This window comes from Haplochromis burtoni, unplaced genomic scaffold, assembly GCF_018398535.1.
Source record: "Haplochromis burtoni strain Fernald_Lab_line unplaced genomic scaffold, NCSU_Asbu1 Contig_284, whole genome shotgun sequence".
In the NCBI taxonomy this organism is placed as follows: Eukaryota; Metazoa; Chordata; class Actinopteri; order Cichliformes; family Cichlidae; genus Haplochromis; species Haplochromis burtoni.
The window spans coordinates 420,827-437,036 of record NW_024582645.1 but is presented as its reverse complement, the minus strand read 5'-3'; the positions used below and the strand labels follow the sequence as shown (position 1 = coordinate 437,036).

Sequence of the window (16,210 nt, the reverse complement as noted above, 5' to 3'; positions counted from 1 at the left end):
GCTTCCTAAAACAATCCAAGTGAGGATATATACAGGAAGTAGGTGTATCAAGGTCAAGGTCTACAATCAAGAGACACCTACATGAATGGAAACAATGAGGGTTTACAACAAAATGCAAACCACTGATTACACTCTTTGGTCATGCAAAGAGTGTAGTAGAACTGGGCCACTAGTGTTCATTGATGTTGTGACTCCTGACAGATTGTACAATGCTGCCCACATTCAGCCAAATAATTCAAAAATGATTGCAAAAGCAACACAAGAGTTTCATGAGGAGGAGAAATGTGATAGTCTTCAAGGCAAGGCAAGTTTATTTGTATAGCACAATTCAACAACAAGGTGATTCAAAGTGCTTTACAGAGACATTAGAAACAAAAACAAATAAAAAGCAATGGGCAAGTCAGTCACACCTGATTTTAACTCAACAGAGAATACCTTACAGTTAGTAAATACAAAACTGAATGCAGAGAGACCCACAAATAAGGAACAACTGAAAGTGGCTGCAGTAAAGGCCTGGCAGAGCATAACAAAGGAGGAAGCACAGCAGCTGGTGATACCCATGGGTTTTAAACTTCACACAGTCTCTGACTACAACAGATTTTCATCCAAATAACAATATTTCTATTTGAAGCTATATTAGTTTGTCCTATAACTTATAGGACTATAAATAAAAATGAATTCAATTCAATTCAATTTCTAAAAACAAAAGGCAATACTTTTATCAAACACCTTGAAGTAAAGCTGAAAGTCTGCATTTCAGTTTCAACTTGTTTCTTTGACTTAAAAATCGATTGTGGTGTGATCTGGGAGCACAAAATTTACTCCTGCTTTATCTGGTATTTCGTTTTCAGACATTTTGGCACATCCAAGGCCGTTATTAATTTGTTTTAAGCACCACAGCCATTTCCTGATATCTAAGTAGCATGTGCCATGTAATTGAACTAAGATGTTCCATGTTGAGATAATTAGTCAAGTTTTAAGCTACAAATCCAAAATTAGTTAAGAAATGTATGTATGGGTCTGACTATCAGCAGATATAGCTTCCCAGCGCCTACAGGGACCATTCACAATTCCAGTTAAAAAGGGGAGTAATGAACAGCTTAACATGACTGTGCATTGAGGCTGATACCTTTTCATCAGGCCTCTCAGCTAGAAAAAGTTGATGAGTTCACAGAATTGTTTCTACTGTAATCTCATGAGCCAAAAGCCTCGTACCCACAGGAAAACTTCAAAAAAACCTAGATTTAATAGGGAAAAATATCACCGTTTCTCACTCTTCCTGATTACCTCCTGCTCTCATCTTTGCAGCTGTCCCAATTAAAGAGAGACAACTTCACATTCTTTGAAGTGAAAAACTGCTTAAGATTTTTAAGTGCACTTAAGACTCAGCTGAAGTAAAACAAGGCATGCTGTTTCTCACGACATGTATTCCTGTAATTTCCTTTCCAGACACCATACAAAACAAATGCAATAGAACTGACTTATTGCATTAACATTTGTGTATGCTGCTTGTGAACTCTTGGACAAAGACTTCATTCGATATGTTCACGTTCTGCCTTGCAGCAGGAGCTTGTAGCTTACCTTGTACAATGAGGTAGACCTGTGAGGTCTTGGGCTGCTGCTTAGTCTGTATGGAGCAGGTGTACGAGCCTTCATCATACACATCCACCTAACACATTAAAACAGAATATTGGTTATTAGTGTAAAACAACATTTAATTGGTTGCGACAATGCTACTGGGAGAATGTGTACATTTTAAATAGATGATATCTTTTTCCTAGTAGCAAACGCATACAGTAAATACATTAAGACAAAAGCAAAAAAGAAACGTGGGTGGTAGATGTTAATTTAAATGAACAGATAAATATTGGATTGCTGTATGTTAACATGTTTGAATGTTTAAACTACAATTGTCCATTTTCTAAAAAATATAAGTGTACTGCTACGTTTATTGGCCAGACACTGTCCACCCCCACTGAGCGGACAATGAAATGTTGGTAATGTTGGCATGACTGTTTTCAACTGAATATGCACCCATATATTTAAAGATTAAAGCTTTAATTTATCTTGCTCTGATTGCAGTTTATATACACCGTGGTTCAGCTACACAGCACATGTTGATACAAGGCACCTGAAAAAATGCACGCTAGAAATCCCAGTTCCCTAAGTATATTTATATTGTTCTTTATCTGACATTAAATGTACAATATACCCACTAACAACAGTAAACTTAGTCATACGTTAATGTGTCAAACGATATCAAATGATGATGTTCTAAACATCATAATTAGGAGACATCAAAATGTAGTAAATTAAATATTTACAAAATTAGATGTTACTGTTGTGAAATTAAAATGAGGAGATTCTTAAAAAGGTCTTATGTGCAAGAATGCTACAAGTGGGTTATTTCAGCTTGCAGGCAGTTACTAGGCAACTTGATACTGTCATAATTGTTAGGGTACCTGGGATGTTGAGTCAGTGTTTTGTGTTTTTGGTTGTTTGAGTCTTGTTTATTCATACTTGTTTTCTCTGTGTGAATTGTTTCCTAGTTGCATTTCTGTATTTGTAGTTCAGATTGTCTAGTTAGTTATTAGGTTCCTTTTCATGCCCTGGTCTCGCCTGCGTGTCCTGTTTGTCTTGGTCTTGCCTCTGTGTGTCCTCTGTCAGGTCAGTCTAGTCTTCATGTTTATCTGCCTGTTTCCCTGGTCATGTCTCTGTGTGTCCGTCTCGTTCCTTGCTCTCTCGTCCTCTCTCTCCTCACTTTTTTCCCCAGTGTTTCATCTGTCTCATACTTCCTGTTTTAGTTTGACAGTCTCTTGTCCGGTGTGTGTCATGTTCAGCTGTGCTTCCCCTGTCTCGTTAGTTAGATTATGTTCCCCCATGTGGTTTGTTCCTTTGTTTGACCTTGTGTGTATGTCTGCGTCTGCCCCGATCTACCTCATTCTTGCAGGTTTAGGAACTAAACCTGCCTGTTTAGTTCCTAGTTTCTTCCAGTTTGCTTTCATGTATTTTGTAATCAGCAATAAAGCTGTGTTTTGAGTTAGTCCTGCCACTAAGAGTCTGCATTTTGGGTCCTCAATCCTGCCTGCTTCATGACACATAATATTTCATATCGATAAGAACCTTCAGGAGCCTAAGATGGACCTGTTTTAGTTGCTCAACTCCTGATCATGTAGAGAGAGTTCACAGGCATGCACACAGCCTGATACAGACTTTATGACAATACAGCAAGATTCAAATGAAAAGAGATTACCAAGATAAATAGCTATCTGAGCATATATTAGCCCTGAGAATGAGAAACCATGATGTATGACTGGTATTTTTGTTGTATTTTGCTGTTCCCCACAATGCTTGAGTTCCCTCCTTCCTTATCCTGCTACTGTAATTGTGGAGCAGTCTGTGTGTCTGACTAATCCTTACTCCAAATTCCCTCATTCCCATCCAAACTTAAATCAGGGGCAGCCCCGGATTTAAATTTGGATGGGAATTAGGGATTGAGAGATTTTGCATGTGGTGATTGTTATTGTTGTCTTTTGTAATTTCTCCTAAAAACAAAAAAGCAAGTCACTTCCCATGTCACAAAAATGCTGAGTCATTTTAAACTGACATTCTCTTTAATCTGAATTACACTTCACTCAAAGAAAGTATTTATGAAAGACCAAGAACTGGACACTGATTAACCACTATCAGAATTTTCTCATCAAACCAATAAAAATCAAACAAATATTTGTTACATAACTATGAGATTCCTTTTATTCATTTCATTTTTCATATATTTTGTTTATATATATTGTTGCTTTTAGTGAAAGTAGAAAAGGTTCCTGAACGATCCCTTCCCTGAATATTTTTCTGCCTCTTAAATATAATTTTTGCTTTGTCATTGCAAACTCTGAAGTACTTTAAATGTGGTTACCATGACTATTTCACTTACTTATTACACCGTTGTGAACATTACATTTTATATATTATATTACATATTAAATGTCAATGCTGTTAGGTGACTTGAAAGTTGAATCGTTAAAACAGGACAGGAAATAGTGTTTGTAAGCCCCATTAAAGAAATGGATCGAGGAAAGCACTTACAAACAGTTGTGATATTGAAATGACCAAATAATAGTTGGTTTTTTTGTTGTTTGTTTTGAATGAAGTACAAAATGCTGGCATTAAGAAACTGTGAAAAAGTTGACAGACCATCAGTTTTATTCTCAGCTGAAATTGTTGCGGGGAAGGCATATGAACTTTATTGTAGTTTAATGTGTGCTTTTTTCTCCCTTCAGATTCTAAAAATGTCAGATTTATGGCCACACCGCCAGTCACCCCTATCCATGTCCCCATAAAATAGCAGAGCAACTCTGTCTCATGCAAATTACTTTTAGATATTAGGAATGCAAAACAGCAAATATGTTTGAAAATAAATGTATTGGAGCCTAGGTTATGTTTTCCATTAACATAATGAGGAAATGTTGTGAATTAATGGACTTGGCAAAGTCCAAAATGTTGATTTCCTGAGTAAATCAACAAAATGTGTTTTATCCTATTATAATGCAATCTCATCATAAAAAAAAAAAATTGTGATTTTGATGTGTCCATGGTTATGCACACCATTGTTGTCTTGGCTAAGCGACTTGAAGAACAGGGCAGGATGTGTTTACCTCATTGTCATTCAAACAACATTGCTTTTGTTGCCTAAAGCGAACCACACTCGGGACTCAGAATGCAAATGCCCGTCACTTATGCCAAGTCTTGCACTTTGTATAACCTCTGCAGTTGTATGTAGCTTTGCTTTGCTTGCTCTCTATAGCCTTTCCAAATGTTACCTTTGAGACTATATACACTACATGTTATGTTCTGCCCTTCTGTCATGCTGACAGTAATAAGGTAAGTTTAAAATAAACATTTCTATAGTATCTCCAATATAGAGATGAATAAGTTGATGGAATAAGTAGATTTTTAATGCTTAGCCCCTTTACTCTGTCTTTGTTTTTTGCTAAAATAAAATGAATTCCGGCTCCAGTTTCATATTTAGCTGGCAACCAAGTTTCCCGATATGTCAAACTACTTCTTCAGCGCTAATTTATGCTTGGAAAGATTTTTTTTGAAGGGGATGTGAAAACACTCCTGTCTTCCCATCCCGTCACTGCTTATGTTTATACTTGTAAAAGCATGCAGACAGTGAAAAATCAAAAATTAAGAATGTAGTTTAAAAAAAGTCCCTCTGACTGAACCTGCTGCATAAATAAATGAATAAATGAATAGATTAATATTTAACAACATCTGCTGCTAAAAAAAAGAATAAATTTAAGTCAAAGTGTGTGTGTAATAAGGTTGTGTTTCATAACTTGTTGAATAACATCCCTGAAACTAAAAAAAAAGAAATTCTCTTCCACATCTAAATGCAAATGACAACCCAACTCAGCTCTGGTTGAATCAGTTTTGTGCAATAATTCAGTTCAGCTTTTAAATCTCTATTCTCAACATTACCTTTTGTATGCGCAGGCTGTACTCCAGCTGTCCTTTAGTGACCAGATCTACTCTGGGGTCCAGGGACCACTTGTCCTGGCCGGCAAAGATGATGTTGGATCTATTGAGCCAAGCCACCTTGGAGACTTTGTCATCAACATAACACCTGCAGCGAGAACAAAAACAGGTTAGGTGAGAAATAGCAAGACCCGGTTCTTCATTACGAGGGGAAACAAATGGATGCAACTTTTTTCCATTTCATGATATGTAATCCTATTAGGCAAAATGAAGTGTGGAGTTTTGTAGATAGGGAAAGCAAACAAATCACAGCAATTATGCAATCCAGTGAGTAGGCGGGGGTGTATGGAAGTCAAAGGTGCTTTGAGTAAGGTTTATACAAACAGTTGTGCTGAAATAATAAGCCAAGCTGGTTATGTTTTAATATAGTTCAGCACTGCTATGTTTGATACCACTGACTAACAAAGACTGTTAAGTTAAGCAGACACCTAAGGCCTCTACTAATTCCAATGTCTTGGAGTAAAAACCAAAGTGAACGACCATTTTTTCTCTTCTCCTCCCACACACCCCTTGTACAGCCTCCTGAACCCTTCACCTTCTTTACCACCCTTTTTCTCTGATGAATACATCTCCTTTAACAGTATGTTATTCCTGTGGATAAGAAGGGACACCGGTATCCTCTTGTTTACTTCTTGTTGCATGCTGTCAGCGCATTACACCAAGTAAGCTCAAGCTAAGACATCTTGCACGGGAGCGAAGGGAGCCGAGCGTCTTCCTAATGAATAAATGTAAATGTGAGAAGAAGTCGGAATCAATGAGAATGGATATCAGCTGTAATGCAAGTCAACAGTGAATGCGCCTCACATGCAAATTCCGGCAACTCGCCGAGCCTTGGCTGCGCACACCACTTTGGATTGTGTTGAGCTACAAGAGAGTAGCTTAGTGAAGCAGTGGAGTGAGGCTGTCTTTGGCAGGTGACCCCGGGTGAAGCACAAAAGTGTTGGTGCAGTCACCCTAGTCTGCTTCACAGCGGGAGCTGGATGTCAGATTTGTTGAAGGTTTGTACTCGCAGCTTTAATCCCTACTGATGTTCCTTCCCTTTGTGTGGAACCAAGATAACTCACTGTGTTTACTGACTCGCTTTGACAGCTATCTTCCTATTGCGTCACTCTAAAGTGTTCCTCCAGTTTTGTTTCAAGAGTTTTCAGTGTTCTAATTAAAAGAAGCAATTCAAAAGCTCGCTATGCTCATTCAGATACATTTTTCTGTAATCAAAGAAAGTTCTATGAACTGCCCCTTTCCAAAGCTAGCTAGAAGCCAGAGGGAACAAGGGGTACAGAACAGACAGAGTCATATTCAAATGCATAAAATATAAATCGTTTCAGTCCATTAGCCTCTCAAAACAAACCATGAAGGATGTGACAGTGTGGAGCTGTGTGCATGCAGCTTATATGTTAACACCATCATAAGCTTATATACTGTATAAGTTTTGATCTTTGTGGTTCTATATGTCCAGGAAGTAGCAATCAGACGATGGTTACACTGTCACAAAGGGAGGGACACACTCAGTAAAGGTACTGAGGTAGCAATGATCAGTTGGTACCAAGGCCCCAAAATGTGCCAAGGAAATATCAACTGCACCATGACACCACCACTACCAGCCTGAGGTGTTGATTCAAGGCAGGGTGGATCCATTCTTTCACGTTGTTTGGATTAAATGCTGACTCTGCCATCTGAATGTTGCAACAGAAATCGAGATTAATCAACCAATCAGTGGCAACTCAATGCATTTGGGTTAAAAAGCAGTTCAAAAGGTGTACCTAATAAATGGCCGTTCTGTGTACGTGTGCATGCAAGTGTGTCGTGACAGTGCAACATCGTTGTTCACGTGTGACACCCAAAAGAACTGATCCTTTTTAGAGCATATGACATGTCTGTGCCTGCTCCTCAAAGTGCTTTCATGCAGTTAAATAAAAGACCTATAGTTCACTCGCTAATCAATTTCCCATGAAAGTACCATTTCTTTCTGACCACAATCACATTAGTATTGATGAAACTGTTTTGAAAGCTTTGTAAACTACCATTCACCAACTGGCAACTCTTGGGTGCACAAAACTGAAGCTGCACACCTGCCAAAAGCTGTCCACTTGACGCTGGCTTGAAAAGTGAATCTGCATTCATAGGCTCCCACATTAATATGCCAAAAAAAATTACAGCAGAAATAAACATGCTTGTTACCCACAACAAAAAACCCTTTGGTCTCTGCTGCCATTTTTCTCCTTTATAGTGATTATAGAGACTGTGATGTTTTTCTTTTAACCTTCTAATTATACTAGGGAGAAAAGGGTGTGGTCATGTCCAATGACAGGAGAATATAGACGCTGCAGCTGTAGCCTCTAGCTGTCTGCTGGGCAACACTTGGCTTGGTTTTCAGCTACTACACTGGATCTCTGTTTCATGTCTCTGGTGTTGGTTGCTTTTGATGCATTTTTTATGCAGTTATCTGACAAATAAACCTGACTTTCAGTGTGGTTAATTATACTAACATCCATGAACTCTGTGCTCCAGTTTTGTTGAGGGAAACTCTAATATTTTACTTGATTTGTTACTCAACACTAATTAACATACACTCTACAACCTGAACTGATAATGCCAGTCTCTTGTCCAAACATGGTCACACACATTCCAACATCACCCTAACAAAGTACTGACCACAGTCCTAGACCCTGCGGATGATGTCCTATTGGTTACATCCAGGAACTAGTCCAGGTGGGACGGGTATTCAATCAAACAGGTAGTAAAGTACTAGTTTAATCCTGTGTAGTTTACTATTCCCCAACACTAATAATCAAAACCTTCTGGTGCTGTTTTTGAACCACACAATCTGCTGCTCTAGACGTTAATTGTCTACAGCTCCTCCACATTAGTGCAAGCTATGGACACACACTGACAAATTGCTTGCAGTGAAGCAATAAACTGCCCTGGCTGACTGAATGCTTGCATCTTGTTTCCTTGTACTGCACTTGTTTCCTCTCCTTCCTCATTACTGCTTGTCGCCTACTGTGAAGTAACCACGAGGAGGTGGGAAAAGAAAACGAGATGAAAAAGACAACCACACGAATGGACATGATGCTCGTTTAGAGTTACGCTTTAATGTCGTTTTCTCGATCACATTAAAGCGTAGCCTGTTACTGAACCCGAACTTTTTTACTGGATGCAGTTGTTAACATCAACATATATTAAAATCTACTTTTTGCTGTAGCGCTGACAAATCCACATTTTGTGTTTTCCTGTTGAGAGGAAAACCATCCTGACTGATGCCATGTGACTGATAAAAACTCAGTTCTCAGACTGCCAAATTGGTACTCATAATATAATTATTATGTAAATGTTAGATAATTGGTGGTTTTGACATATGATTAAAAATTCACAGTGTGGGTTAGGGCAGCTATTTTAACAGAAATTAGCATCATAAAAAAGAAATGGAACTTTCTAAAAAAAAACCACAGCAGTGAAGTTGATAGAAACAGCTTTGCAGATTATATAAACACATGCAAGCACATGTAACAGTGCTGATAACTGAGTGCGCATACTTTAATTTAATAGACTCTCTCCCCTGTGCATTATCCAATTGTATAACCACTGTTACTGAAATATTCAATGTAAAATTGTGCACACAGAGGCAGTATTACACAACACTGTGCATGAAGTTTTTTGTGCATTATTAAATTTTAAATCGAAAAAGTTTATTACTTCTCTTAAAAAAATTAAAAATTCACCCTTCCCCACATAGCATTAAATTACCTTATTAATTAATTAGTTAAAAAATTTGGTTTCAGGTCTTACAAAATGAGTTCAACCCCCTACAATTGCACGCTGTGTTATTAAATTACATCAAAATAGATAGATAATTGAGCTGCACGGTGGTTAGCACTGTTGCCGCACAGCAAGAAGGTCCTGAGTTCAATTCCACCATCAGGCCGGGGTCTTACTGTGTGGAGTTTGCATGTTCTACCCGTGTTTGCGTGGGTTCTCTCCGGGTACTCCGGCTTCCTCCCACTGTCCAAAGACATGCAGCTTGTGGGGATAGGTTAATTGATTAATCCAAATTGTCACTAGGTTTGAATGGTTGTCTGTCCCTGTGTGTTGGCCCTGCGACAGACTGGCGACCTGTCCAGGGTGTACCCCGCCTTTCGCCCTATGACAGCTGGGATAGGCTCCAGCGCCCCCCGCGACCCTGAAAAGGATAAGCGGAAGCGAATGGATAGATAGATAATTGATGTTTATATAGTCTTTGCATACACACATGCTAAATGGGATAATTTACATAACAGCAGATGATCAATTGCAGAATGCATTGAAGACATTAAATGAGTTTCTACCTCCTCAGCCTTCCCCACTGTTACTTGATGTCTGGGTTTCCTGTGATTAATAAAGTGATGTATTGGTATGATCCATGCAAAAATGTCATGTACTAAAAATACGAATATGAGAAAAATGCTTTTTCCCCACAATAAACTCAAGATTTCTTACAGTGACCTTTAAAATGTTGTATGTGCTGACGATCCAAAGACTGACTTTAATACCTGATGGCTCTTTATAATTCATACTTAGAACTTTACCTGAGATCCTGATACATGCTTATCACCCTGCTTTACTTCTGCTGCTTTCCTGCATACATATTCATTTATTAATGCTGAAATCTTTTGAAAAAGGCTTTTAGAGAGACATTCAACACAGAGTTATATATTCACTTATTTTATGATTACTCTTGCCATCAACCTGAGCGCTGTGTCATCAGCATTCACCTAGACACAGAGTAGTGGCACTGGTTGGACTGGACGCTTCAGCCATTCAAAACAGGTCTCCAGTTTCCCCCCAGTCATCCAGAACATATCCAGTAGCTACTACATGTCTTATGAGGGCAATGAGACTTTATGTTATGTTATTAACATAATGGAATTATCTTTATGTTATCAGGTTGTAGTGCAGAAGTTTGTAATAGGTCTCAGATGTTCCAAATTAGCTTTCAACGTCAAGTTCTCAGCTAGGCTCAGAGTCAGGTGCTTTAATTTCTGTGAGAAGGCTTGCCTCCGGCTGAAGCTTCTTAACATTTGTTTTGTTTAGCTCTGGGTTTTCTAAGGAGGTATTCCCAGGTCATCACAGACGATGAATTCCTCCTTTACTGTCTAGTTATAGCCATCTTATTGATTTTTGCTTAGCTCTAATTTTAAACAAGACAAAACGTGGGTATTCAAGTACTCTGTGCACCGATCAGCCACTGACAGGCAAAGTAAACAGCATCAGTCATCTTGTTACTATTTTAGACAGTACAGCATTTTCATGAATGAATGAAGTAAAACTAGTATTTGTCACGGTTCTGGGTCCGTTGGACCCAGTATTTTGAGCCCCTCCCACCCACTCCATGACATGCTGGTCAGTCACAGGAGCTCGTTCAGTGAGAGACTGAGATTACCAAAAGCACCACTGAACGACACAGGAAATCTTCCTGCCTGTGGCCATCTCCCTGTACAACGCATCCACTTAACACACTGTTTGCTGCTACAGCTACACATGTTTCTTTTCCAACTATTTATTTATGAGTGAAGTATGTATGTGTATATATGTATATATTGTACTATTCTTATTCTTAGTTAGTGTATTGTCTGTCTTGTCTTAATGTTGGTTTAAAATGAGCACTGTAACAAAAAATAATTTCCCCCAGGGATCAATAAAGTATTCTGATTCTGATTCTGATTCTGATATAGTGGGCGCTAACATAAACGAGGTATTACAGATTTGGGTGTTTAATAGTCGCCTATAGTAACCCAAGAGCTCAATTTAGAGGAAGCGCACTAACAGTATGAACCTTATTAATTAAAGCAGAAATGTAAAACTTGCTTTGCTAACTGAAACAGAGGGCGTAGTTAAGTTGTTGATTAGCTATCTCGATAGCTTCACATGCAGGCTTTTTTTGTGCAGGTAAGATTTCTTCCTCAATGCTGACTTATTACTGTAGTTGTACCAAAATGATGATACTTTTTAATAAATTCTTTAAATAAGGAAATACAAGGCAGTTTAGTTTAAATAGGTATGCATTTCTAAAGCACTGAAAGATTAAATCACCGCTAACGCATACATCATGCTAGAGAGCCAGTTAATGTAAGTATTGGCAATAGCTGCTGGTTTTATTTAAGCACCACAGTGAGTTCTTGTTTTTCTCTAGAATCCTTAAGTGAACGAGTAAAGATTAAAATTGTGGCAAAATGGCTCCAGGTGCATGCACATCCCACACTAGTTAACAAGCTGGCATGTAAGCTAAAACTGGTATTGCTGTTGCAATACTGTCACGGCTGGCGGAGTGAGCCGTGTGGAGTGGAGGAAAAGGAGGACCCAAAATGCAGCAAACTGACGATATGAGTGAAGTTTATTAACACGGTGGCAGTGGCAAAAACAGGAAATGAAGCATGAGTAATGATAAACCTAAACTGGGAGAAACTAAAGAGCAAACCTGAAGTCCACAAAACGGAGAGCAGAGACGCAAACTAAGGAACAGGGTAACAGACTGACACGGAGTTATGCAGAAATACACAGACGAATGCAGACGAGCCGACAACAGGCAGGAGAACACACAGGGCTTAAATACACACACCAGTAATCAGGGGATGAGACACAGGAGGGCAACACAGCTGGGAGGAATCTGAGCTGACGGAACAGGGGAAACGTAAACTGAGCACACTCACATATGACACAGACCTTCACAATAAAACATCACACGCAGGCTCGACACCGAGAGACAGACAGGAAATACATATGAAACTAAACCTGCATCTTAAACCCAGATAAACAGAAACATGGAACTCTAATAATAGAAATCATAATCATCACCATAAACATTACCATAACCCGACAAGAGAACAAGAACACAATCCCTGATGCAAACTTAAATCAAAACACAATAACCTCAAAATACTGGGTCCAACGGACCCAGAACCGTGACAGTACCCCCCCTCCAAGGGCTGGCTCCCGACAGCCCCAAACAAAATAAAAAAGCAGGAAGCACCAAGCCAGGGCGGGCGGAGGGGGTCCAGGAAGGAGGGTCCGAAACAAAAACAAGGAGCACAGAGTCCAGAACCAAAACACGACTGGTCACTAGTCCCATAACACAGTCAGGGGGCCGACCCCATGCACACAGCAACGGCGGCGACGGGCAAACAGTTCTGGAGGCCGACCGTGCACACAGCAACGGCGGCGACGGGCAAACAGTTCAGGAGGCCGACCGTGCGGACGGCAACGGCGGCAACGAGCAAACAGTTCTGGGGGCCGACCGTGCGGACGGCAACGGCGGCGAGGAAGCAGTTCTGGGGGCCGACCGTGCGGACGGCAACGGCGGCGAGGAAGCAGTTCTGGGGGCCGACCGTGCGGACGGCAACGGCGGCGAGGAAGCAGTTCTGGGGGCCGACCGTGCGGACGGCAACGGCGGCAACGAGCAAACAGTTCCGGGGGCCGACCGCGCGGACGGCAACGGCGGTAACGAGCAAACAGTTCCGGGGGCCGACCACTTGGAAGGCAGTGGCAGCCACCGAGCAGGTCCGGAGGGCGGCCGCGATGCCAGCGGCGGCGACGAAGGAGCAGTTCAGGAGGCCGGCCGCGCGGAAGGCAGCGGCGGCGACGAAGGAGCAGTTCAGGAGGCCGGCCGCGCGGAAGGCAGCGGCGGCGACGAAGGAGCAGTTCAGGAGGCCGGCCGCGCGGAAGGCAGCGGCGGCGACGAAGGAGCAGTTCAGGAGGCCGGCCGCGCGGAAGGCAGCGGCGGCGACGAAGGAGCAGTTCAGGAGGCCGGCCGCGCGGAAGGCAGCGGCGGCGACGAAGGAGCAGTTCAGGAGGCCGGCCGCGCGGAAGGCAGCGGCGGCCCTCCAGTCGCAGGCGTGCTGGCCATGGCCTGGTGGGCACAAGACCAGACGATGCAGGACCAGATGGTGGCGTGGCAGCCACAGGCGACGGAGCCGGACCAGGCGACGGCGAAGCAGAGGCCGAGGCTGGGCCAGGCGCAGCCCCCCCCATCCATCAATGCTACACCGTGCCAGCGACACCACCAGCCCGAACCGGAGACGGGGCAGGCCCCTGGGCGCGCCAGCCGCGGCGGAACACCGGCCTCGTTATATCAGCCCGGCGCGGGGGGGCCTTTCATGCCCCGCACAGGTCGGGTGCAAGAGGGCTGGAGCGGCTTTTTTCGGCCCATGGGCCCTGGTGGGCAAACACGCTAGAACCCAGGAGATGGGGCCAGGACCCAGATGGGTGGGGGCGTGGGGGCAAGGGCCACAGGGCCGGACCGGGAAAAACGCCCGCGGGGGCGAACCCAGGGCGGACGGGCGAAAAACAAGCCCAAAAGAGGGGGGGCCGGGGGGCCTTGGGCCCAGGGGGCGTGGCGCCAGGAAGCGGGAGGCCGGACAAAGGCTTCTTTGACGAGGGTGCTTCCTGCTTTTTTATTTTGTTTGGGGCTGTCGGGAGCCAGCCCTTGGAGGGGGGGTACTGTCACGGTTCTGGGTCCGTTGGACCCAGTATTTTGAGGTTATTGTGTTTTGATTTAAGTTTGCATCAGGGATTGTGTTCTTGTTCTCTTGTCGGGTTATGGTAATGTTTATGGTGATGATTATGATTTCTATTATTAGAGTTCCATGTTTCTGTTTATCTGGGTTTAAGATGCAGGTTTAGTTTCATATGTTATTTCCTGTCTGTCTCTCGGTGTCGAGCCTGCGTGTGATGTTTTATTGTGAAGGTCTGTGTCATATGTGAGTGTGCTCAGTTTACGTTTCCCCTGTTCCGTCAGCTCAGATTCCTCCCAGCTGTGTTGCCCTCCTGTGTCTCATCCCCTGATTACTGGTGTGTGTATTTAAGCCCTGTGTGTTCTCCTGCCTGTTGTCGGCTCGTCTGCATTCGTCTGTGTATTTCTGCATAACTCCGTGTCAGTCTGTTACCCTGTTCCTTAGTTTGCGTCTCTGCTCTCCGTTTTGTGGACTTCAGGTTTGCTCTTTAGTTTCTCCCAGTTTAGGTTTATCATTACTCATGCTTCATTTCCTGTTTTTGCCACTGCCACCGTGTTAATAAACTTCACTCATATCGTCAGTTTGCTGCATTTTGGGTCCTCCTTTTCCTCCACTCCACACGGCTCACTCCGCCAGCCGTGACAGTATTGCAACAGCAATACCAGTTCTCGCACCTCGAGCGCCAGCTTCAGTTAGACTCAGTGTGGGAGATGTTGCGATGCCAGGCGCTGGGGAAGCCCATTTATGGCCCAACGAAGTTAATCTTCTACTCCGGTATCAACTTAAGCCCAGGTTCTAGAGGAAGGAAACAAGAAGCGTCAGGGCTTGTGCGTGGCCTTAAATTCTCGAAAGAACCGGATGCAGCTCATTGCCCATTCTTCCATCTATTAACTGGCTCTGTCTAAGCATTGACTGCCATGGCGCTATAGCGGGGTGATTGTAATCCTGGTTTCAGTGCGGTTATGATACATGGCATAGCGCTAGTTGTACAGGACTGAACGGTGGCGCGTACTGTATATTCCTTATTTAAACAGAATTTATCTCAAAAAAGGTAATCGCCGAGTCAATTTTGGTCGACGAACCCGTGAACAGTAAATAAGTCAGCATTGAAGACGCAAAGGAGAACTACGTTACGCTGCCAGCCAGAAAAAAAGACCTTGCATTGAAGCGTAGTGCGAGGAGTAGCGCCTCTACTAGTGCAACAAGCTGGTAAAGCTGACGGCGCCGTCCGTGTGTTGCGAGTTAGCAAAGCAAATAGTTTTACATGTTTCTGCATTTTAATTAATCCAACCGCGTTAAGGCGGTTGGCATTTGTGTGAAGTGCGCTTCCTCTAAAAGGCATCTGGGGTTTTCGCCCGACGTAATATGCGCCGGACTAGCGTTAAGACACCCAAATCTGTGGCTTAGAGTTTAGCCGTCGGTTGGTATATGTCTAGCGCGCCACCTATATCCACGAATCCCAAGAATCAGAATCAGGATACTGCTTATCGATTCCCTTGGTGGGAAATCTATCTTTTTGTTGTGACAGTGCTGTCGATTTTTGTAACACCAACTAATGTACAAGATCAGACATATACATGCATAACTAAGATAGAGGGCATAGTAGATACAATAAAAAACGTATATGCATATATACAGGCATTACATAAGTCACTCATAAATAAATAGCTGAACACAATGAAATGTTAAAAGAAACATGTGTAGCTGTAGCGCAAACAGTGTGTTAAGTGGATGCGTTGTACAGGGAGATGGCCACAGGCAGGAAAGATTTCCTGTGTCGTTCAGTGGTGCTTTTCGGTAATCTCAGTCTCTCACTGAACGAGCTCCTGTGACTGACCAGCATGTCATGGAGTGGGTGGGAGGTGTTATCCAACATAGTCTTTATCTTGGACAGCATCCGCCTCTCCGACACCACCTTGAGGGTGTCAAGCTCCATCCCCACAACATTACTGGCCTTACGGATTAGTTTATTAAGTCTGTTGGCATCTGCGACCCTCAGCCTGCTCCCCCAGCATGCAACAGCATAGAGGATCGCACTGGCCACAACAGACTCATAGAAAATCCTCAGCATTTTCTGGCAGATGTTGAAGGACCTCAGTCGCCTCAAAAAATAGAGACGACTCTGGCCCTTCCTGTAAAGTGCTGTGGTGTTTTTAGCCCAGTCCAGTTTATTGTCAATGTGTACTCCA

The 16,210-nt window shown here is 42.6% G+C and overlaps 1 protein-coding gene across 1 annotated transcript in view; it reads right to left on the bottom strand.

Moving 5' to 3' along the window:
- Nucleotides 1-16,210, bottom strand: part of LOC102295642 (limbic system associated membrane protein) — a 265,395-nt gene that overhangs the window by 99,188 nt on the left and 149,997 nt on the right. Inside the window, exons 2-3 of the mRNA XM_005942445.2 lie at nt 5,482-5,626; nt 1,493-1,669 (exon numbers count right to left, since the gene is read on the bottom strand). Of these exons, the coding sequence (XP_005942507.2) occupies nt 1,493-1,669; nt 5,482-5,626 (322 nt within the window). The remainder of the gene's footprint in view (nt 1-1,492; nt 1,670-5,481; nt 5,627-16,210) is intronic.